The sequence below is a fragment of the Notechis scutatus genome, chromosome 3, assembly GCF_049901735.1.
Source record: "Notechis scutatus isolate UNSWTSFEM ecotype Mainland chromosome 3, rNotScu1.2, whole genome shotgun sequence".
Lineage (NCBI taxonomy): Eukaryota > Metazoa > Chordata > Lepidosauria > Squamata > Elapidae > Notechis > Notechis scutatus.
In genome coordinates, this window is record NC_142011.1 from 50,139,483 (window position 1) to 50,162,121 (window position 22,639).

At 38.6% G+C, this 22,639-nt stretch overlaps 3 protein-coding genes across 21 annotated transcripts in view; 1 reads left to right on the top strand and 2 right to left on the bottom strand.

Moving 5' to 3' along the window:
- ANKS1A (ankyrin repeat and sterile alpha motif domain containing 1A) overlaps positions 1–5,453 on the bottom strand; it is a 116,879-nt gene extending 111,426 nt beyond the window's left edge. For 6 of the 17 annotated variants that reach the window (XM_087959817.1, XM_087959823.1, XM_026680371.2 and 3 more), the window contains exon 1: positions 5,183–5,426. In XM_087959817.1, the coding sequence (XP_087815943.1) occupies positions 5,183–5,361 (179 nt within the window). In that variant the 5' untranslated portion in view covers positions 5,362–5,426. Of the gene's footprint in view, positions 1–5,182 lie in introns of all 17 variants that reach the window. The other 11 variants (XM_087959829.1, XM_087959825.1, XM_087959827.1 and 8 more) reach the window with 5 other exon arrangements.
- On the top strand, positions 5,424–17,689 carry TAF11 (TATA-box binding protein associated factor 11). Of its 2 annotated transcripts, none has more exons than XM_026680373.2 (6): positions 5,424–5,956; positions 9,521–9,861; positions 10,326–10,474; positions 13,271–13,358; positions 14,021–14,117; positions 15,920–17,689. In XM_026680373.2, exons 2-6 carry the CDS (start codon positions 9,709–9,711, stop codon positions 16,048–16,050), a joined length of 618 nt encoding a protein of 205 aa, XP_026536158.1. In that variant the 5' UTR covers positions 5,424–5,956; positions 9,521–9,708; the 3' UTR covers positions 16,051–17,689. The 2 variants fall into 2 exon arrangements, with proteins under 2 accessions (XP_026536158.1, XP_026536160.1); XM_026680375.2 differs by having other exon boundaries at positions 5,511–5,956; positions 9,525–9,861.
- Positions 17,690–17,708: 19 nt separating this feature from the next.
- The window catches only part of BLTP3A (bridge-like lipid transfer protein family member 3A), a 61,624-nt gene continuing 56,693 nt past the window's right edge, over positions 17,709–22,639 (bottom strand). For both annotated transcript variants that reach the window (XM_026680363.2, XM_026680362.2), the window contains exon 21: positions 17,709–21,600. In XM_026680363.2, coding sequence (XP_026536148.2) covers positions 21,475–21,600 — 126 coding nt within the window. In that variant the 3' untranslated portion in view covers positions 17,709–21,474. The remainder of the gene's footprint in view (positions 21,601–22,639) is intronic.

Consider the following 22,639-nt stretch of genomic DNA (forward strand, 5'->3'; position numbering starts at 1 on the left):
GTATGCTCAGCACTAGTGAAACATCTCTCTTCAAAGCCCTAAAACAGCTACATCTTGGGAAAGCCCTCGTCTACTTTAAGAGCTAATATATGCATGCGTATACAACTGAGAATTACATTTACTTATGCTAACATACTTCCTGAAACACCTCTTTCAAATATATATCAGTGCCCTACTATATATTACTTTCTTAGAAAACTCTGAATTCACTAGATCAACCTCTATTTTAGTTTTATTATGAAAACATGTTAATCTAGATAATTTATCATTCGATTCTTAAAATCTGAGATACAGCCGAATCACTCAACCAATCTTTTAATGCTGAATCACACTTCTACCAGTAATAGGCCAGGCACAATAATTTTATTAACAAGTGAAGCTATACAAAACGTCTTACAGTTTTTTCACAGCTTCCTTCTTCTGGAAAAGAATGAGGAAAATATTTTTACTGGATTTAATTATGTCAGAAAATTAAAATTAAATTTTGTAGATCAGTCATATCTTTTTTTTAAAAAATGTAGTGCATTAAAAAGCAGTGCTTTCATTTACATTCTGTTGTTCTACTTCAAAATGTACCAAAATATTTCAGATACATAGCATAGTTTAGCTCAATCTGTTCCCTGCTTCCCATCATTTGGAAAAGTATTGTGAAAAAAATGTAATCCTTAATAAAAAATTACAAATAATAAATTTTTACACAATATGAATTTATTAAATACTTAAGTCAACATGACGATATTCTTGAAAATAACTGCTGGTCAGCATACTATTTTGCTGAATTCAACTAGAGATATTTTAAGAGAATGCAAGATCATTTCCCTACTTACAGCTTTACAGTTTTGCAACTGAAATGTACACACTTTTAAAAGAGAAAGGAGAAGTGATATGCTTTTCCAGTCTTGACATACAGGCAAAATTTGGGCAGGAAAACATGTACTTTGAACATGTAATTTGAAACAATGTCTGTTTCAAATTCTTATTTAAAAAAATACTCCCAGCCAACCTCCCAAAAAGTTCATTAATGTTGTTTTTGCTCGAAGTAACACATATAAAATCAAGAATATAAGTATCCAATATAAAAGATTAGAATGTTGTCCAAAAAATGTATAGGGAGTGTGCAAGAGTTCCAGCTAAGACTGCAATTCTGCAAGTTCCCCTATTTTTATTTAATCCATAGCATACTTTTAGTTATGTTGCAATGAAGGAGAGATTGCCTGGTACAAAAAAAGAAAAAAAATCAGCATAAGCACTAGGTGAGCCTCCTAAAGAAAAAGTTCCATATTTGAATGTTGCTGAATTGTAACTATGCTCATTTGAAAAGCACAATCTCATCCAGAGCAAACTAAACAAAATATGTGAACAAACAACCACAACCCATGGACTTTCCGGCTTTTGGCTTTAGCCAGTCTATGGCTTTTTCCTGATACCAGTTAAATTATTCCACCACTTAGGTATTTATGATGAGAATGCTAATCTTTTGAATCTCACTTCCATTCTTCCAACGTAGTATTTACTCAGCATACATTATAGTATGCCAAGTTTCAGTTTAGCTGAAAAGAATCCTCTTCATGTTCCTAAATAATGAAACGTTTAGTTCTGAAGTACACATTTAGAAAATCCATAAGAGTGACAGTTATTTCAGGCACCTCTCTATTTTGCAAATTCCTAGGTCCTGCATTCTTTACTTATAAGTAAGCTATTATGGTGATCAAACTCACTTGAAAATTCAATCATTGCAATTCTGTTTTTTCTGTTGTTTCCATTGCAAATCGAGCATGATTTAGGAAGTAGTAATAGTAATAAAGAAATCCAGTTTGGTATAGTAAGTAAACGCACCAAGTTAGAAATTAGGAGATTGCAAGTTCTAGACCTGACAAAATAGAAAACCATCTGGGTAGCTTTGGACAAGTCACTCTCTTTCACCCCTAGAAAGAAGAAAATGGCAAGCCACTTCTGACAATTTTGCCAAGGAGACAGCACTTGTTCATATAGTTGCCAGGAGTCAAGACTGACTTGAAGAAACACATTTAATTTGAATAACTGAAGGAGAGATACATGAATAGTAAAATATTACATAATTATATGTTGTTTTATTTATTTAGGAAATTTATTTGCCACCCCATCTCATATCTAATGACCCGCACCTTCTAATGACCATATATTTTTCCCTAAAAATATTACACAAAGTAACTAATTATTTCAGTAATATACTATTTTAACAGGGATTAATATTACATACAACAGGCAGGTAAAGATAACCTCAACTCCTGAAGACTCCATGACATGTATATGTTGTATTCTTGGCAACAGTGTAAAAGCAGTTTGCCCTTGCTTTCTTCTGGGATGTTTTTTCAATGTTCCAGTCCAACCTTAGTGTTAGCAAGGAAAAGCCAGTCATACATTCCCATGCAAAGCCTTGGTGTCTGGAATCTTACCTCTACTATAGCAAATGGGTTAAGTTTTGTATTTCCTTCTTGGCAATCCTCTTTAGCAATAGCAATATCACTTAGACTTATATACAGCTTCATAATTGCTTTACAGCCCTCTCTAAGCAGTTTACAGAGTCAGCATATTGCCCCCAACAATCTGGGTCCTCATTTTACTGACCTCAGAAGGATGGAAGGCTAAGTCAACCTTGAGCTGGTGAGATTTGAACTGCCAAAATGGCAGTCGGTAGTCAGCAGAATTAGCCGGAAATAGTGCATTCTAACCACTGCACCATCATGGTTCAAGTCATTATTATGAGATAAGCAGCTATATAAATCATATAAAATCTGAGAATAATAACATCTTTGTCATCATAAAGGACACAAAGAACATCCTCAAATTCTTTCTTCAATCTGATTAACGTTTCTATCATTAAGACATTTAAATATACTGGCCACATTTGTAAATTAAATCCTTTCCTCTAGCAATAACTCATATTGAAGAACCAACAGACATTCTGGATGCTGCTTAATATTTTCCTAAAAGCAATCTGGCCTTTCCAGCAGGTCTACGTTTATAATAGCCCCACTGTGTATTCTGTACAACAGAATAATCCACAGACTCACCAAAGCTTGGTAGGAAATTCAGTAAGTTATAATTTACTGCCAAATTCTCAGACATGACAAATGTTAATTCCTTCTAGAGCATACATTCCAGAAACAGTATTCAAACCATGCTTCCAAACAGAATATGCCCACATGCCATATCACAGGCTCTAGCCAATTCCAACAGACATGCATTTAATTTCAAATGCAAAGATATTCTCCAAATGAGTCCAATTGTTTACTCACATTAATTTTTGTAGGACTGGAACTTTTACCATAGGATGATCGGAAACCTGCTTAAGGGTGTTGGGAACCTAGGAAAGTCATAGGTGGAGAATCATCTTTTAAGACTTTCAGATCACTGTCATGTCAGGAAATAAGATTTAGAAATATTAAAGCACAGAATAATCTGGTACCTATGGGGAATGTCCATACTGTATAAAGTTCAGGCAACATGTACAATTAACTGTACTTCAAATGGTATAGGAAGCAGCTTCTCTGTAACTCATCACAATTTGTGGTGACTGAATAAAGAGTTAAACAGCTCACAGTGACAGAGTTCACATACTGCACTTAGCTGTGCCTTACATAATAAGCCACAAATTGTTGTCTCTGAATATATTGCTATCAACCATGATTTACAAAATGGCTAGGATCATAAAATATGTTTAAAAAAACTGTATTGTAGTTTAATGCAGTGTATGAACTCAAGTGATACTTGTAATTCAATTGCCAAGCACCGCTTTACAATTACAGAAGGCAAAGACAAGTTGCAATATTTTGCATTCAATCACAAAATTACGAAGTAATATATAACAAGCCTATAGTGTGAAGAACACAGATCCAGACACAGTTTAGGCAGATAGCTTAAGTTGATTTTTTTCCTCTAAAGTTTACTTGGTAAAAGTGATTTTTATTACAGCCAGGTCCCCAAGCCTCCAGATATGTACTTTTGCATTTTTAGCAATTATTAGAGTTTATGCATAAAACACAGAATAAAAGTCAAGAACCACAAAGATCCATTTTACACTTGATAAAAAGCTTTAAATAGCCAAAAAAGTCATTAGACATGAAACTGAAAACTGAGTCACTTCAAAATATGTAGAGCAATGTCCTCCTGTAAAAGTATACAGACACCTGACATGTATCAAGAGAAACTTTACCAGCTTTTTGAAATAGGCATAAGAGAAAATTATTTTGTAAAAGTAAAACGATCCTTTGGATAATGAAAAAAAAAACAAACAAACCAGAAGAACAAATACTACAAACATTCGGACCAAAACAAAACAGAGGAACACTACAAAGATTTGGAAACCTTGGCAGTAGTGCACAACTCCAGTGCAATTTTGTTTCTACATTTTTGTACATGTTAACTTCACATTTCCTATGCTTCCTTCTCTTTGTATACATTTTCATACCTTCTATTCATTTTCTCAGACATCTAAAAACAAACTGTCATCCACAAATAGAAAAAAAAAATAAACCACAAGGGTGACAATGACTGAACCTATCTTAAATCCAGACCAGATCTTCAACTGAAGGTTCAGACGATCAACTGCATACCAAAAATGGCTGTGATGTTCAATTAGAAACATACAAAAGAAGGCAGGAGCAAGCCTAAGAGGCTTCACTAATTAACAAAAGGACTCCCTCCTCATAATACACATCAGCCTCAACAACCTCCAAGGTTTCAACACTTTAACAAGCGTCTCCCCAAACCAACGTTCACAGAGATAGTCCTAGAAGGCAAAGCAAGCGCTGGCCCCCTTAACAGGAAAAGCCGAACTCAAAGCCCCTTTCCCTCAGGGGGAATCCGGAGCCCCGAAAACACCCCCGGCTTTTTCCAGCTTCAATTCGCTTCTCTTCCTTGCGCTTGTTTGAGACCTTTTCTCTCCCCCAGAAGACCCCCATCCCGACGCTGAGCCTAAACACCAGAACGGCCACTAACCAGCGCGACGCCCGTGAGACTTTTGGGGGCGGAGATTCTACCTATGGTCAATTGCACCGCCGGGCATTCTCAAGTCTTCGGGACACACCCCCCAGCTTCCTAAAAGGCAAACAGCTGCCTGACACGGGCTCCCGCAGCCAACCTCGGCAGCGCCACCCCGGCCACTCGCAAGAGCTCCGCAAGCCACACCCCAGGCACCTACCTGAGAAGGCTAGAGAGCGGGTGCCCCCCGCCGCCGCCGCCGCCGCCGCCGCCCCCCGAAGACGCCGAGCCGCCCCCCGAACCGAAGCCCGAGCTAAGCCGCTTGCCCGAAAGCAGCTTCTCCACGGCGGGCAGGTTCCCAGTGCGGGCGGCCTCTAGCAGCTCTTGCTCTTTCCCCATGGCCCGACGCGGGCCGGGAAACCAGCCCCCGATCCTTACTAGTAGTCCTCCTCGGCTACCGCCGCTGCCTCAACCCGGCCGGCGCGTCCTTCCGGGGCGGGGCCAGAAAAGCCACGCCTCCCGACCGAGCCTCGCCAAGCCCCGGTCCGCGGCTAATGAAGCCGAGATAGGCAGAGAGGTCGGTTTGGCGGCTGTCTCCGAACAAGCGGGGAGCGCTTGCGAAGATGTGGTAAAATATGGTAAAGGAGGACGGCCGGCGACTGCAGTTCCGTACGCATTCGCGACATTTTGGGCACTCTTAAGGGGGAGCGGGGGGAGGAAAGGATCTACTCGAATAGCACAGAAGGTGGTTCCCAACAAAAGAACAACATTTTCAAAGGAAAACAAAAAGCCAAGTCTTCGTCCTTTAAGAATAAGGAGCTGGGAAATTTCCAGTGAAGATGTTTAGTTGATGACTGTTCTCAAGTAACTGAGTTCAGCTATATGCAAAGTTTGTAGGGAAACGCGCAGCGATACAGTCGCTAGCTATTTCACTGCATCTGGATGTATTGAGAACAACCGAGCTACAGTTTTCGACTTTGCTCACCAAGGTCAGGTAAGTCACAGAGCATTTATCAACATATTTTTACTGCAGTATGCAGTATGCCCACCGAGTCCCATTAGAAGGTAAGAGCTTTTCATGTAATCCCATGCCCAGAAATTACTGTAGTCCAGATAGCTTAGCTCATTTCTTTGAAATCCAATTTCTAGCAGCAGTTCATTATATGGAACAAAAGCAAATTGACCAAATGAACTTCAAGCTCATGAGTGTACCAGCAAATTTGGGAGATGAAAAAAGTGGTGTACAAATTGGAAAATCGATTGGATGGAGTGAAAGGCGGAACAGACTGTCAGAATGCCCATTTAAGATTAATAGTCCAGAAATGGCATGTGTTACTGAAAACTCAGATCAATATTTAAAAGCCAATCCTTTCAATATTGATTGAATATTAATATTGATTAGGACAAATTTGGATAGTTGAAATTAGCCTTGAAGATATTGTACTGAAAGTGCTGTAGTCACAAATAGATGGAAGAAAGGAGAGAGCAGGTAGATCTGTTGAAAACTTTATTCCTACCCAGCTATTTTTTACAAGTGATAGAGATTTGCCATGTATGTAATATACACTAAACCCAATCTAGTCACACTCAGTATGGTTAGTTAAAGGTTCAGTATTTTATGTGAATGCAGAATATCGGATTAATTTAATTCAGATAAATTTGGGTAAGTATGACAAACAGACATGTTCACTGGAAAGTGGGGACTCAGTAAATTATTTACAATGCTTGTATGTCATCAATACTTACTAAAAAAAATCACACTGATTGCTGAACTGAGGAAACTACTTTAAACATAATTGCAACTTGGAAGAAGAGAACTTTGTTATTGCATTTCAGACAGTTAGCCCTCACCTCTGCAACATCTCTCAAAAAGACCTCCCACAGAGCAACAAAACTCAACATAAAATACATAATCATATTCATATCCTTAATACCAAAACAAGTCATTACTGAATAATATGGTGAGTTGATTCACATAATAAGCTAAGACATAATGGTTTTATCACAGCAGCTTTGCAGTGCTCTCCTGCCATTTCAGAATGTGGGACTGAATGTGCCCTTAATGTATGCCTAAGACAGAGCCATGTGCTACTGCTGTCTAGACAGTTCCATCAGTCAATACTGTAAAAGATTTCTGGTTTTTCCCATCTGAAATTACAGTCATGTCCAATGTCCCCAACCACAGGAAAAAATGTATTGACGTAGTGCATCCGGGCATTCTGCCAACAATTTTTTTTTAAAACAATTCACCACAGAATTATCAACTTTATGAATGTAATATGCCTGTCACAGTGAAAAATAATGGAAGTATGTATTAACTTTATGAAAAGTTTTCATAGGTGCTGCTATCTAATGCTCAGCCATATTACTGCATCTTGAAATCAGAATCCTAATCTGTATTTAATTTGGAAAACCTCTAAATAGCATCATTTATCAAATTATTTTTTTAGAATCATTTACTTACTAGGAGATAAATAGTCCTGTCGTAGAAATTCAAGATCAGTTTACCATGTCAATAGCAATAGACTCCCCATGAAAAGGCTGTGAGAGTGATCAGAAGAATTGATTAGAAATGCTTTGTTTACCAATGGGAATATCAAAATTGTTGACATGCAAATCTACATAATATACCTTTTTAAATGTTCAAGTTGTAGAAATATTGATCTCTCTTCTAAAAGAGATTGATTTCCTCAGTCTAAGTTTCAAGACAATACAGGTAGTCCTCAACTTACAGCAATTCATTAATTGACCATTCAAAGTTACAACTGCACTGAAAAAGGTAACTTATGAACTGTTTTTCATACTTATGACCATTGCAGCATCCCCATAGTCACATGATTTACATCCAGATCCTTGACAACTGATTCATATTTGTGACAGTTGCAGTGTCCTGAAGTCATTTGATCCCCTTTTGCGGCCTCTGACAAGTAAAGTTAATGGGGAAAACAGATTCACTTAACTGTGTTACTAATTTAAGAAATGCAGTGATACATGTAATGTGAGAAAAGTTGTAAAGTGGAACAAACTCACTTAAGTTTCTCATTTAACAACATAAATGTTGGACTATATTGTGCTTGTGAGGACTACCTGTACACTGTGTTGTCAATAGTATACTTTATTGGCCAAGTGTGATTGGATACACAAGGAACTTGTCTTGGTGCAAACACTCTCGGTATACATAAAAGAAAAGATACAATCAAACTAAGTCCTTATGCATGTTGGAGGAGGGAGGGTGCCATGCAAATTCTGTGAACCTCTGGGGTTACTTTCCTGAATAGTGGAAATATAAAGTTACAGTACAGGATAGCTGTCTTCCCGGGGATCAGCATTGTAATATCTAAATCCTGCAAAAGAATAAGAACCAGGCTGCACAAAGATGACTGATCGTCTTGTAGCTACAGTCAATAACAATGGTGACACAGTGCCTAGCAACCAGACAGGATTGAGTGATTTCACAGCAGACCTGCCAGGTTGAAGCTGAACCTGGCCATATAAAGCTAAAGTTCCTCATCTAGGCAGTCTTTATTGTTAAGATAGGAAAGAAAATACTGTATTTTCGCACTGGAATATATAAACCTGACTTCAGGCTGCTTCAGCAGTGGGTCAGCAATTAGATGGAGCTGACATTTTGAGGACATGTCCTCTGTAGTTAGACATCTTTGTGCCAGAGCAAGCAGGATCTGTACATTATCCCAATGTGTCATGCTTAGTTTTAGCTTAGCCATTGTGGTTTGTCAAATGGATTGATAAGGAAAAAAAAATCTCCCTAGCAATAAAGTTTTAAGCAACCTCTCCTTGCATCAATGAATATTATTTTAAAGTTTTGTATTTGGAAAGCTTGCGCTGAAAAAAGGAGAGCAATCTAGGATGGGAAGATTAAGGAGCTCCTAAGTGATATATTCAAACATGGGCCGATGCCTTTTTTTAAAGAAGTGCAGATTTTTTCATTTCAAAGTTGGAAATACGGGATTTGTAAAAAGACATTATTACAATGACTTTCTAAATTCTTACTAAGAACTTATTATTTTTAATTTCTCTCATTTGTTTTGAAGCAATGACCTGAGAGTACTTGAACAATTAATGGAGCCACGAACATAAGAAGGGTCACAGTACATAATTCTCTTTGTTCATAATTTTCTTTATAGTTCAATTTACCTTAGGGCCTTTTAAAAAGTTACATGCTTTAGTCTACCTTTTGTGCATCGCTTTTTTAAGAAATGAGAATACTTGGGTTCAGAGGAATGCTTTATTATCCGGGTTCACCCAAAACATTTACCTATTAATTACCATTTTTTAAAACGGTATAAATCACCTTTGGTGTGGTTCATATAAACGCTACCCACAAATCCCACCATGTTACTGCATCGCTGCTTAGTGGGTTGTGTGAATAGAGTACCGAGCATCGCATCGGTCTTTATTTCAACTTACATGCATAGTTTGCATTCGTAATCTTGGAATTCCTTGCCCTAGTTTATCTTTCATTCTGTTTGGTATATGTTGCTGCTGGATGCTAAAGCAACAAAAGGCGGACTCAGATTTGCATTGTTTTGTCTGTTAGACAGCTAGGACGTCGCCTGGGACCCGCGAATTCAACCTCACCCGCAAGACTTCGTTCTCCAACAGCAGCGACGAAGTCCGCATTTCTAGTTTCTCCTAGTGGGGGCGTGGTGCGTTCTTATGGAAACAAGGCGTCCAGTGCCGCCCTAATACGTCATTAAGACGCGACACGCGCCAGTCCTGATTAGTATGGCTGAAGCCGTAGAGTCTGGTAAAGAGGATGGTCTTTTGCCCGTTGTGTCTTCCCCGTCTTCCGTGGAGTCTTCCGTCGTTGCGATAGAAGTGACGGAACGCCAGGAGAAAGAACCAGCCGACATCAAAGAGGAAGTACAGATTGTAGAGGTGAGGACGGAAAAGTTCGCAACGCAATTTGCAGAAACGGGGCTTCGCTTTCCTGGCTGATGCTCCAGGGTGATTGCCGCCCTGAAGTAACGGGGGTTTTCCTCGCCTTCTATTTCTTTGGAATTCCGTATTTTACTAGAACTAGAAGCTCGTGATCCCTTTTAGAAGTTTTTCCTTAGCAGTGTCGGAGCTTCTAATGTATTGCCTTCACTGGAAAGGGTATATACACTGATACACATTAACAGAAAGATCTGTCTTGAAAATAGCCCATATTGAACTGTATAGCACAGTCAAACATCAGCACAGGAAACGTTTTAAGATGTTTATGATCATTTTTATGTCATAAAATGTGTTATAAAATTTGCCACATGTCAATTCCACTGAGAGTTAACTAGGAGTTGAGCTTGACTCAGAAAAAGGCTTGTCTTTTTGTAAACATGAGTTATAATCAATTTTCTGTCTAGATAAAATGCAAAGAAGCATGTGAATTGATCCCTGGAGAATTAGAGGACTCTACATCACAATCTATAGCAGCCAAGAAAATAAAAATAGAGATAAAGGAGAAAAAAGATAAAAAAAATAAAGTTGATGAAGATGAGATTCAAAAAATGCAGTGAGTATTTCTCCATCTATATGCTTTTGTTAATGCTAAATGAGTAGAGAAAAGGTGTATCTTGCTGTTGCTTTCTCTTTAGGAAGGCAAACCATGTTTTTTTTGGGGGGGGGGGGGGGAGGTCAGGGAATTCCAGAAAATAAGACTCTCATCTAATGGACACTTTATGGAAACTGTTTAGGGGAACATTCAGTGTGATATCAGGCATTTTGTCATTTTTTTCTTTTGTTCAATTTTGTGTGATTCTCAGGTATCACCTACTAGAGTCTTAGACGAAAATGAGCCATAGTGGCTCAGTAGCTTAATGAGGCTGGAGATGGTCTCTGTTCTAACAGTTTGTATGCTAGCATTCTATGTCAGAGTGAGCTCCATCCCTTGTCTCATCTCCTGTCCACTTAACAGTTCAAAAACATGCTCTATGTGAGTAGATAGATAGGTACCACTTTGGTGGGGAGATGAGTTGGTGCTCTGTGCAGGCAGGCAGATTCCTGCTGGCTCTGAATCTTCCCGGGTTGCGGGGTTTACAAGGCAACTCCAAGGAAGGGAGGGGCCTAGGAAGATGCTGCAGGAAGAGCTGCCCATCTTTCTGGTGCAAAGCCAGCTCACCTTCCCGTGGTACAGCTTGGGGAGTGTGTGAGCATATCCTACAACAAGGCTGGGAAATTGGCAGCCAGCCTACTACTCTGCAATAGTATTGTGGTCTCCTGGCTAATGTAACAATGCCACATGCTAATAACAACAACAATTTGGTTGATACCTAGGATGCTGGCAGCAACCGGTATCAACCATCCACGCCAGTCAATGATATTTGTGATACATTTTTATATGTTCAGTTGACTTTCAAGTTTAATTAATAAAAGAGATAACAACAACAAAACAACAACCTAGACAAGTCCCTGTAGTTTTCTTGCAAGGCTTTTCAGAAGTGGTGTGCATTGCCTCTTCCTACAGCTGAGAGAAAGTGACTAGCTCAAGGGTCTTCAACCTTGGCAAGTTTAAGATTTGTGGGCTTCCATTCCCAGAATTCTTGAGCTAACATGCCAAGTTTGAAGATCCCTGGACTAGCTAGACCAAGATTATTCAGCTGTCTTTGTGCCGAAAGTGGGACTGAAATTACCAATAATAGTCTGTCATTCCTAGCCTGAAACCCTAACTACTACACCAAATTGGCTCTCTCAAAAAAGGGAAATTTGCCACATTGGCTGGGAATCAAACCCAGGTGTCCCACATGGCAGGCAAGAATTCTTCCACTGACCTATCAGCACAAAGGTTTTTTTTTGTGGGGGGGGGGGATTACTTATAATAATTATCACCTGGCATTAGGCTGTACTTTCCCCTTTGAACTGTTTTTATTAATTTGCATATGTGCATTTTCTCTTTCCAAAAAGAAAAGATTTTGCAGAGTGAATTGCTTTACAACTTCATCACTGATTTGTGGGAAACTCAAGTTCCAATTGGGGTTGTAATTCAAGAACCATCATTATTATTTATAATACATTGCAGTAATTCTATAGATGCATCATTTTTATTTTTAATATGGTAAAAATAAATACAACATGTACAAAAGAAGGCTCTTTGGGGTTGTCCATAATTTTTAAAAGTGGGAAGCATGTTTAAGAAGCACTGCAATAGGAGATATTTTGGCTTTTTTCTTTCTATTTCTCCCCGAAACCCAATGGTTTCCTGTAAATGGGACCTTCTAGACCAGGCTTGTCCAACCCGCGGCCCACGGGCCACATGCGGCCCAGGTCGCCTCGTAATGCGGCCCAACGCCCACCCCAACCTTCATGAAAGATCCAGCGAGGAGGAGGAGGAGAGGCAGGTGCGAGGCAGGGCGAGGCGAGCAACAGAAAAGGCGGGCAGCCGCAGCCCAAAAGTCCCGCCCTGCCACCTCCTGCTGTTGCCGCCGCCGCCACCGCTGCTGCATTTGCAGGAGGAGAGGTAGGCGCGACCAGAAAAGGCAGGCAGCCGCAGCCCAAAAGTCCCGCCCCGCCACCTCCTGCTGTTGCCGCCGCCGCCGCCACCACTGCTACATTTGCAGGAGGAGAGGTAGGCGTGAGGCGGGGCGAGGCGAGCAACAGAAAAGGCGGGCAGCCGCAGCCCAAAAGTCCCGCCCCGCCACCTCCTGCTGTTGCCGCCGCCACCGCTGCTGCTTCTGCCCCCGCCGCGCTGCTTCTGCCCCCGTTGCCGCTGCCGCCGCTGCTGCATTTACAGGAGAGGTAGGCGTGAGGCGGGTGAGCTTTCTTCCCCCCCTCCCCCCCACCCCGCAAAATTTGGGTGGAAAATTAATAAAAAATAAATAATTTGCAGGAGGAGAGGTAGGCGCGAGGCGGGCGAGCTCTCCCCCCACCCTGCAAAATTTGGGTGGAAAATTATAAAATAAAAAATAAATAATTTTTAATAAATAATTAATAATAATAAATAATTATTTTATTTTATTTTATTATTTTATTTTATTAATTTAATTTAATTTAATTTAATTTAATTAATTATTTAATTTAATTATGTGCGGCCCAAACCAAATTTTCATCTTCTAATGTGGCCCAGGGAAGGTGAAAGGTTGGACACCCCTGTTCTAGACACTGTGATAAGTTGCATTGGAAGGCTTCTAGGGTAGGAAAAATAGGCAAAGTCACCCTCCTTTAACCAGAATGTTTAGAGCAACATTCAGGAAATACCACCACTGAAATAAAATGCTAAATTTAACTCAGTGTTTATCAACAGAACGTTATATAATCTCACTAACTTTCTCACTTGGTAATTTTAAATAAGTGCTGCAATTATTGTTTGCTGCAGAATTCTGGTTTCCTCTTTTTCTGAAGAACAGCTAAATCGTTATGAGATGTATCGACGATCAGCTTTCCCTAAAGCTGCTATTAAACGGGTAAGATTGATTTATTGCAATTATATTTATTTATTTGGTTGGTTATTTATAACAACCAAGCTCAAAGAGCCCCAGAGTCCCCAGTTATTTATCACATTTAGAAACCACCCATCTCCCTCACAGATTTGTTGATGTGTATTGATTATCATGCACGAGTAACTTGTCTCAGTATCAATTTACCATAAAATTTTGCTGCTGACATTGAGGTGGGTAACTCACATGTGGCCCTGGGAAGATCTCTGCAGCCTTCCAGCGCTTGAAGTTTGCTGAAAATGGTTGTCTTTTTTTCATTTTTCAATGTGATATTCTGGCCTTTCCCTTTAAAAAGTAAAGTGGGAACTGGAGTTTCTTCCATTTCTATCACTAAAGCCATCATTTTCAATGTAGAGAGTTGGGCTGAGGGGGAGTTAATGGATTTTAAGGACTTAAGTAGTAGTGAGAGGGTTTGCTTTCAAAAGACTTTCTGTTCCATTCTCACCATCTGTGGGGCTATGTTACTTGTGGCTTCTGGATGATAGGGGAAATGAGTTGCACCCCACGGTTGCTGAGAATGTTGCCCACATCTGTGCTAATGCTATTGCACACAGTGGTATTCATGATTGGAAGTAAAAGAAATATCTAAACAGTGGGGTTCTCTGGAATTGCCTCTCCTCCTTTCTCAGCTGATACAGTCAATTACTGGAACCTCCGTGTCTCAGAACGTTGTTATTGCCATGTCAGGAATTTCTAAAGTCTTCGTTGGAGAAGTAGTTGAAGAGGGTAAGTATAAGAATAATCTAATTCTTAATTTGTAGCTTCCATTAACTGAAGACATACCTTGCTAATTACTACAATCTAAGTCAGGGTGCCCAACCTTTCACCTTCCCTGGGCCACATTAGAAGATGAAAATTTGGTTTGGGCCGCACATAATTAAATTAAATAATTAATTAAATTAAATTAAATTAATAAAATAATAAAATAAAATAAAATTATTATTTATTATTATTAATTATTTATTAAAAATTATTTATTTTTTATTTTATAATTTTCCACCCAAATTTTGCAGGGTGGGGGGAGAGCTCGCCCGCCTCGCGCCTACCTCTCCTCCTGCAAATTATTTATTTTTATTAATTTTCCACCCAAATTTTGCGGGGTGGGGGGGGGGGAAGAAAGCTCGCCCGCCTCACGCCTACCTCTCCTGTAAATGCAGCGGCGGCGGCAGCGGCAATGGGGGCAGAAGCAGCGGCGGCGGCAGGGGCAGAAGCAGCAGCGGTGGCGGCGGCAACAGCAGGAGGTGGCGGGGCGGGACTTTGGGCTGCGGCTGCCCGCCTTTTCTGTTGCTCGCCTCGCCCGCCTCACGCCTACCTCTCCTCCTGCAAATGTAGCAGTGGTGGCGGCGGTGGCGGCAACAGCAGGAGGTGGCGGGCGGGACTTTGGGCTGCGGCTGCCTGCCTTTTCTGGTCGCGCCTACCTCTCCTCCTGCAAATGCAGCAGCGGTGGCGGCGGCGGCAACAGCAGGAGGTGGCAGGGCGGGACTTTGGGCTGCGGCTGCCCGCCTTTCTGTTGCTCGCCTCGCCTTGCCTCGCACCTGCCTCTCCTCCTCCTCGCTGGATCTTTCATGAAGGTTGGGGTGGGCGTTGGGCGCATTACAGGCGACCTGGGCCGCATGCGGCCCGTGGGCCGCGGGTTGGACAAGCCTGATCTAAGTATTCTTTCATGTATATATTTTATTTAGCTTTTAGTAAGCCATCTTTTAAATAGTTGTATGGTAAAAATGTCTTCCGGATGTTATATTCCAGCTGCGATGTAGCTATATTGATGTCAGAAAACCAAAACATCATTGCAATTTTATGTACTAGTTTACTCCTAAATATTATTATTCCCCCTAGTATGTATATTGCTACTTAATGCATAACAGGTCAGTATTTTTAAGAGAAACGAGATTGTTATATCAAGGCAAACAAATATCAGTTGTATATTTGCTTGTTTTTTAGTTGGCAAAGGGAACACTTAAATTAAGTATAAATGGATAAAATTAATGTTCAGATAATTTTTCTTCTTATATAATAACTGGAATACATTATACACACAAATGCTTTTCCTTATTTACCACCCATTGCTTACAAACAGAACAAATGTCCCCTACTATTTTACAAAAGTATGTGTGTAAATATGGAGTATGCTGTGCAGCAAAGACAACTGCCGGTAATTTTGTTAATTTTCACAGGCTATTAGAATTTGGAACATTAAGAGGCCAGTTTGGTGCAGTGTTTAAAATGCTTTTCACTAGAAACAGTTCTAATCCTCCCTTAGGCATCAAGTTGACCAATTTGGATTAGTCATTTTTTCATAGCCTAACCCCCCTTCCTTGATTACTAGTTGTGAGGAAAACAGAAGGCAGAAGCATTATGTACACTGCACTAAACTACACAAAATAAGCAGAGTATAGAAGTAATAAAGCTGTAGATGCGTGGTAACTACTTTTGCTAAAATGTAGAAATATGATGGATTTTGCTATCACATCTGCTCTAATCCAGTGACTTGGCAGCTAGCGTAACAGATTTACTTTTGTCTTGCACAGCGTTAGATGTATGTGAAAAGTGGGGAGAATCGCCACCTCTGCAACCCAAGCATTTGCGTGAAGCAGTCAGACGACTGAAATCACGAGGACAGATTCCAAATTCAAAATATAAAAAAATTCTTTACCACTGAAGAGGAAGCGAAAAAGTATCTTAAGTGGATTGGAGATGTCTTCACTGAAATGAAAAAGACTTCTAAGATGTTCTGATGTTCAGCTAACTTAAAACTGTCATGTTCTGCAAAATTAAGATATTCCTTGTACAATAATTCCAAGTGTGTAATGATAAGACTATATTGCAGATATATTGTGCTAAATATAAAAACATTTTTAAGTAGGCAAAATAAGAAATATTGATGTAATAAGATTACAGGAAACTTGTGAAACATGGTTTCGTTTAAAAGGAAATAATTTGTTTTTAAATGTGTTATGGGTAGGCCTTGGATAATGGCCATTCGGTAACTATTTGAATTTACTACACTGCTGAAAAAATGGACTTACAACCAGCATTACATTTATGACCTTCACAGTGTCCCTATGGTCATGGAATCAAAATTTGGATGCTTAGTGACTAGCTCACATTGACAACCATTGTAGTTCCCTGAGGTCACCTTCTCTTGCCTTGTGTGAACAGCCTCTGCTTCAGGTCTCCTCACTTGCCTATCTCCCCCCATCTCTTTCCTTCAGGCTGCCCTAGACACCATGTCCAAGATGAAGACGTCACTGTACTCCACTGTCCCCACCCGCAGCTGATCTGGGTCTTCTTTGCTCTCCTCCCCTGGGCTTGCTGGCCCCAAGCCCCACTGCACAGGGGCTCTGACAGCACTGGGATCACCTCTGCCCTCTTGCTTACCCTGCACTGCATGGCCAAGATAAAGATGCTGCTTATTCTGCCATTGCCCCTTGCTGCTGCGCCATCCCTGGTGCTATGGCCTTGAAGCCAGCCATCCTCAGCCAGCCCAGGGGAGGAGAGGAAGATATGATGGTTAGCAGAGAGTGGCTGAATATAACAACATCTTCATCTTGACTATGCTGTACAAGGTGAAGCAGAGAAGGGGAAGACAGAGGCAGATTGAAGCAAGACACAGCTTGAACAGAACAATTGGCTTCTGGCTGAGTGATCCCCTGAAAGTGTCCTTTGGCTTGGAAGAATCAAGGCCTGGGACTGGCAGGGACTAATCTGAGAATAGTTTGGATCATGGTGGGAGTTGATGGGGGATGTGATCACCATTTGTGACCTTCCCTTTTGGCTTCTGACAAGCAAAGTCAATGGAGAAGCTGGCAGGAAGACCCAAGTCATAGTCACAAACCTTTGCTTAACAACCGCTGTCACTGCCATTGTTAAGCAGCACTGCCACGTGATGCTTTGCTTACTGACCTCTGCTTAGCAAAAAAAATTCCAGTCCCAATAAGGGTTGTTACCTGAGGACTATTGGTATTGCAGGTACCATTACATCTGTTGACAACTATATCCAGCATAGTAATTATAGTTATTTTTCTTCTTAATCCTAATGTTTAAGTTTGCATTGATCTCTCAGTTTAAACAAATGTGGAATTTGTTAATAATTACAGCAAGGTCAAGGAAACATGTGCCGTATACTTGTAAAGAATTACCAAAACCATGGTACATTGACATTATAAAGCTAATGTTAAACTTAAAACTTGCCATTTTAATAAGGCCCTTAAGTGTTTGTGACAAGTTCATAAATGTTTACAAGGTGTATAATTGCAATTATCAATACAAATAAATTAATATAAATAGAATCTTAGAAACCTAAGCCTGAGAAATCAGTGGAAATAGAAGTTAAGCATTTTAATACATAATGTTTAAAAGTGGTTCATAGAACCAGTATTGTCAAGAGAAAATTATATTGTGTGAGAAAGAGATCCAATATACCGAAGGCTTAGATTTCAAGTCAGACTTGTACCACATATTGTCTATTCCCATACACTCTCCTGTTTGAAATTACAGTAGTAGTTATACAGAGCTTTAAAATTAATTTTTTGATATGACATTATAAAGAGTTTAGTTCTTCACATTTACATATAAATACAGCACGGAAGAAAGGAAAACATTTTCAGAAACAAAACCACACTAAATACTGTTGTAATCAAATATCAGCTTCAGTGGGTTTCCTCTTAATGCTCATGTTATGTTTAGATAAATAATTGTTCTCAGCATAGCAGAAACATCTGAGGCATTCATGCCATAACAGGCTAATAAGCTTAGTTTCTACTAACTGAAACAAGCATACTACACCAAATTATTTGCCACAGTATACTGTTTCTACATTTTGCCTTATTTTAAACCAAATTTATATTGGAAGACATAAAATTATTTTAGTCAAAAATGCAAAGACAATATGGTATAATAAGATACACTGATTTTTACCCTGCTGCATTTCTAAATGAAAGGGTTACTTTAAGTGAACAGAATGTGTATTGCACCAAATGTAAATGTTCATACTTGCCTCATTTTTAACTCAAAAAAGAATTAGGTGCACATATATTTATTTAAATAAATCATCAACATATTTGGGCAATTATTCAACTATTAGATTTAGAGAAAAAATGTCTTCACACAGCACCGTTCACTAACCTTCCTGTCAAAGTTGACAGAAAACACATAGTTACGCTTAATGTGTTATTTTGGAGTGTCATATCAGCAGTTTCATATAGTCACAGACTTCTATTCATCAGAAAAAATAAGCATATAATCTGCAAAAGCACACTACTCTTTGGATAAACAGTGCTTTCGCAAATATATTAAAGAAGGCCTGTCCCATTAGGGCATTATCCAATATGGAGAGACAGAATAACGTTTACTCCAGTGCATAGCCTGGGCTTGTTTAGAATATTGTAATAGATATAACTTAGGAAAAGTGTAGAAGCAACAACTGTTCCTTACATAGCAAAGAGGCAAAATGTAGAATACATGCAATCTTATAAGCAAAAATCATTACCATTAAATTAAAGAAACTGACAGAAGCACAGCACAGCTGCAAAACTTCCTAGAGTTCAGCAATTCTACAAATAACCCCAAAGGCTAACAAATTATTTGAAGCAGCAGCTTTTTTAAAAAAAAAGTTCTTTATAATTCACATGGTGAAGATGAGATCATAATTGCTCTATCGCAATCAAGGCAGAAAAGCTGTAACAGGTGGGTGCTTCAACTAAGAACTAACTACTAGACAAAAATTAGCTGTAGTGCATAAACTAAATTTAGCATTTTATTATAAACAAATTGGATAATATCAAGCAAACAGCTGTTTACTGAAGCTCGTTATCCTCACCATGTTCCATTTTTTAAAAACATAAAATGCCACATATAAAGGACATTATATAATAACTGCACTCTGATCCATTATGGTAGATTGTTTTGACAAGATGTTCAAAAAAATGCTGTAAAAATCCACAATCCCTTCCTGTGTTTCAACTGAGTACAGATGTTTTTTTTGCTATCCCTCTCTTATTTTGCTACTAGTAAATTAAGTATTCTGGACAACTTTAAAACTTGCACATATTTTTGTGAATTTTGAGCTGGCTTAGTAAAGGTACCCATCAATTCTAGGCTCAATAGTCCATTCTATTCTAATTCTATTCATACAGCCCATTAGAGTTGCCATTGGTTTTTGTGTAGGTTGCCACTTTTAAAATGCCAATAGTACATTCCCATTTTTGGATTCATATGTGTACAGCAGTATAAACTTTGTTCAATTTGATATTTACCAACTCATACTAATTAATTTCTATTATCTTTCATGCCTTGATCTAAAAAAACCTGGAGTATCTATATCTACAGTATTTATAAGAAGACTCAGCGTTCTATTTTAAAAATCACTCTTTTCTATGTAAGAAAATCAGACTTAGTTAAAACTACATTTTAGTGAGAAATGCTACTGGAACTTGACCTAGCCGCAATTCTTTCACAAGGATAAATTCAGATTTTAAATTTTACCTGCCCAAATAATCACCAGGAGTTTTAACTCAAAACAAAGGAATCTTTGCCTTTGGTATGCTTTCAGAATTGGTTCACTTTAGATTCTGCCACTTATCTATTTGATTTGCAGTTGCAGCAGGTTATAATAAATGCATTCTACACATGGTTAAAACTAAGTCATAAAAATCTAGATTAAAATCCATGAGAGTTTTCTGTTAGAGTTGGATGCTATGGGTAACTTTAATTGAAAATCTTATAGTCTATTATAAGACAGATTATTAGCAATTATTTGTTTCTATGTTCTATTTTGGCATAGTTATGGGTACATAACTATTTTGGGAAGCAATATATAACTTTTAACATTTCTTTGGACATATCATTCTCCTTTTAGAAACATTTAAGAAAACTAACACTGCTATAGTATATTTAGAGCCAAATTGTTTTTCTTTCATTCCAAAAGTGATCGCACAAAGGAAAAAAGGTCAACCATTTTACAGCTAAAACAATTTCTAGCAGCATTACACATCTTGCAGATTTTTTTTTATTATTTACCAAACAGATTCCTTAAATATATGACCTAAAGCGATTTGACAGATCTCATTTCCAAGCCTTTCCAATATTATTAGTTAGTTAGCTGGAAAATAAAAGTTATCTATATTTTCATTAATAAGGACAGAATGTTTTGTCAGGCACTTTCTCACCAAATTATACTCCAAAATGGCTGTAAATCCATTTTAATGAGGAGGTGGACTTCACAAGGAAGCACAAGGAGGGTTAGTGTATCAATACTACATTAATAGATTACCATATTATGAGGAAAGGAGATTAGAGAAAATATAATTTCATGAGAAATTGTGGGGGGGCCCTCAACTCTTTTCTCTTAGAGCAGTAAGATGATGGAGTTTGTATTTTCTATTCCGCGCACTTTTTTCCTGTGTTGGGTCTGTAACTGTATCTCCATTCCAGAGGTGGTATTCAGCAAGTTCTGACCAGTTCTTGAGAACCGGTAGCAGAAATTTTCAGTAGTTTGAAGAACTGGTAAATACCACCTGTGACTGGAGATTTTACAGTATCCTTCCCCTGCCACGCCCATGAAGCCACGCCCACAGAATTGGTAGTAAAAAAAAATTGAATCCCACCGCTGTTCCATTCCATATTTCACACTCATGTTGCTACAGCAGAATTCCCTAATCAGGCCTGAGCTAAGCAGAATGTAATTTCTTTGGTGTAGGGTGACCATGTTCCCAACACCTACCTATAAGAAACAGTTCATAGCAAGAAATATGTTTATCAGCACTGCTTTATGATAACTCAAGTATTTTTTTCTTCTCTCACTATTCAACTGACAAAAGTGCCATGCTTTAGCTACAGTACAGTTTTATGTTTTCCAGACACAGCTGGGCTACTAAATCCAGTCTCCCGTTCATCTTATTCCCACGTACTTTCTTGCTACATTTCTGCTTCCATCCCTTGTAATGGCATTTTGCTTCTGTTTTCAAACTAGCAGCTCTTGAATGAAGATGAACAAATCAACTGCTTTGCTTTTAACAAGTAAACCTTTTCAATGCTGGTAGTAATTTCTCAATGCTCTGAGTATCTCTTGCTCAGGTCTTTGTTGTCAAAGCTGGAAGAGAGGATCATATTTCTTGATTTCCTGCAGCAGATGTAATTTGTCCTGATTGGCTTCTGCAAGAGCTCTCCGAGTATCCTCTAACTCTTTCTCCAAAGTTAATTCTGTTTTCAACTGCAAAACACAAAACAAAATCGTAAAATGTGGGGTAAACTTGGCCTGGTAAGAGTATTGGATCTGAATTCAAATTTTATTTAGCCATGAATCATTTTGGGACATTCATGACCTTTGAACCTAACATACCTCAAAAGATTGTTGTGAAGATGAAAAAAATTAGTCAGTGCAGTGATTAGGAGTTAAAGCAAGGGATGAATACAATAAATGAATGAAATTATAACTAGAATAAATTTTCCGGGAAAATTACTAGCAGACTGAGAAATCTAGTTATTTATTGGAAGCCAAGAATTTAATGCAGTAACTAATTTCAGCACTTCTTATAAGGGATTATTAAGAGAATGTTATCAGATTTCCAACTGTTATTATCAATCTGAAAAGCAATTCAGTATTCGCTCCCCTAGAGAGCAGCAAATTTAGGGGGAGGCAAGCAAAAGCAATAAAATAGCATGAATTAGCATGCCTCACTGAACAAAATAAAGCAGAATTCATGCTTATTGTCTTACAATAAATAACATAATTTTTATACCACTGAGTGCCTAAGTTTCATAGTGTAACACATGCAATTAATGCTGCCTTTCCTGCCTGAATTATTTATTTTTTCCTGAAAATAAACTGGAGTTCTCTGAAAGAGGAAAAAGAAGCAACAAATGACAGACCCTAATTCTAAGAGGATTTTTTTAAGATTACAGTCAATCAATATAATTAGAGTTGGAATTTGTTTTAATGAAGTTACAAATATGCTAATTAGCATATGATCTCTTTGTAGTACTAGAGATTTATTATTTAAATACTAATAAGCTGTGTTACTAAAGACCATCATATCATATCATATCATATCATATGGTTTTTGGTTTTTGTCACTATTCTTTATTCCAATCATAGGCACTTTGCAGCAATATCTGAATTAATGTATATCCCAATATCATAGCTTTTGATGAAAACCAATTATTAAATATCTTTTTTTCAATGCCCTATTTCTAATAACAATCTTTTAAAAAGGTCTTAGTAAGGCAACATCCTTTTCCAAAAATGAAAG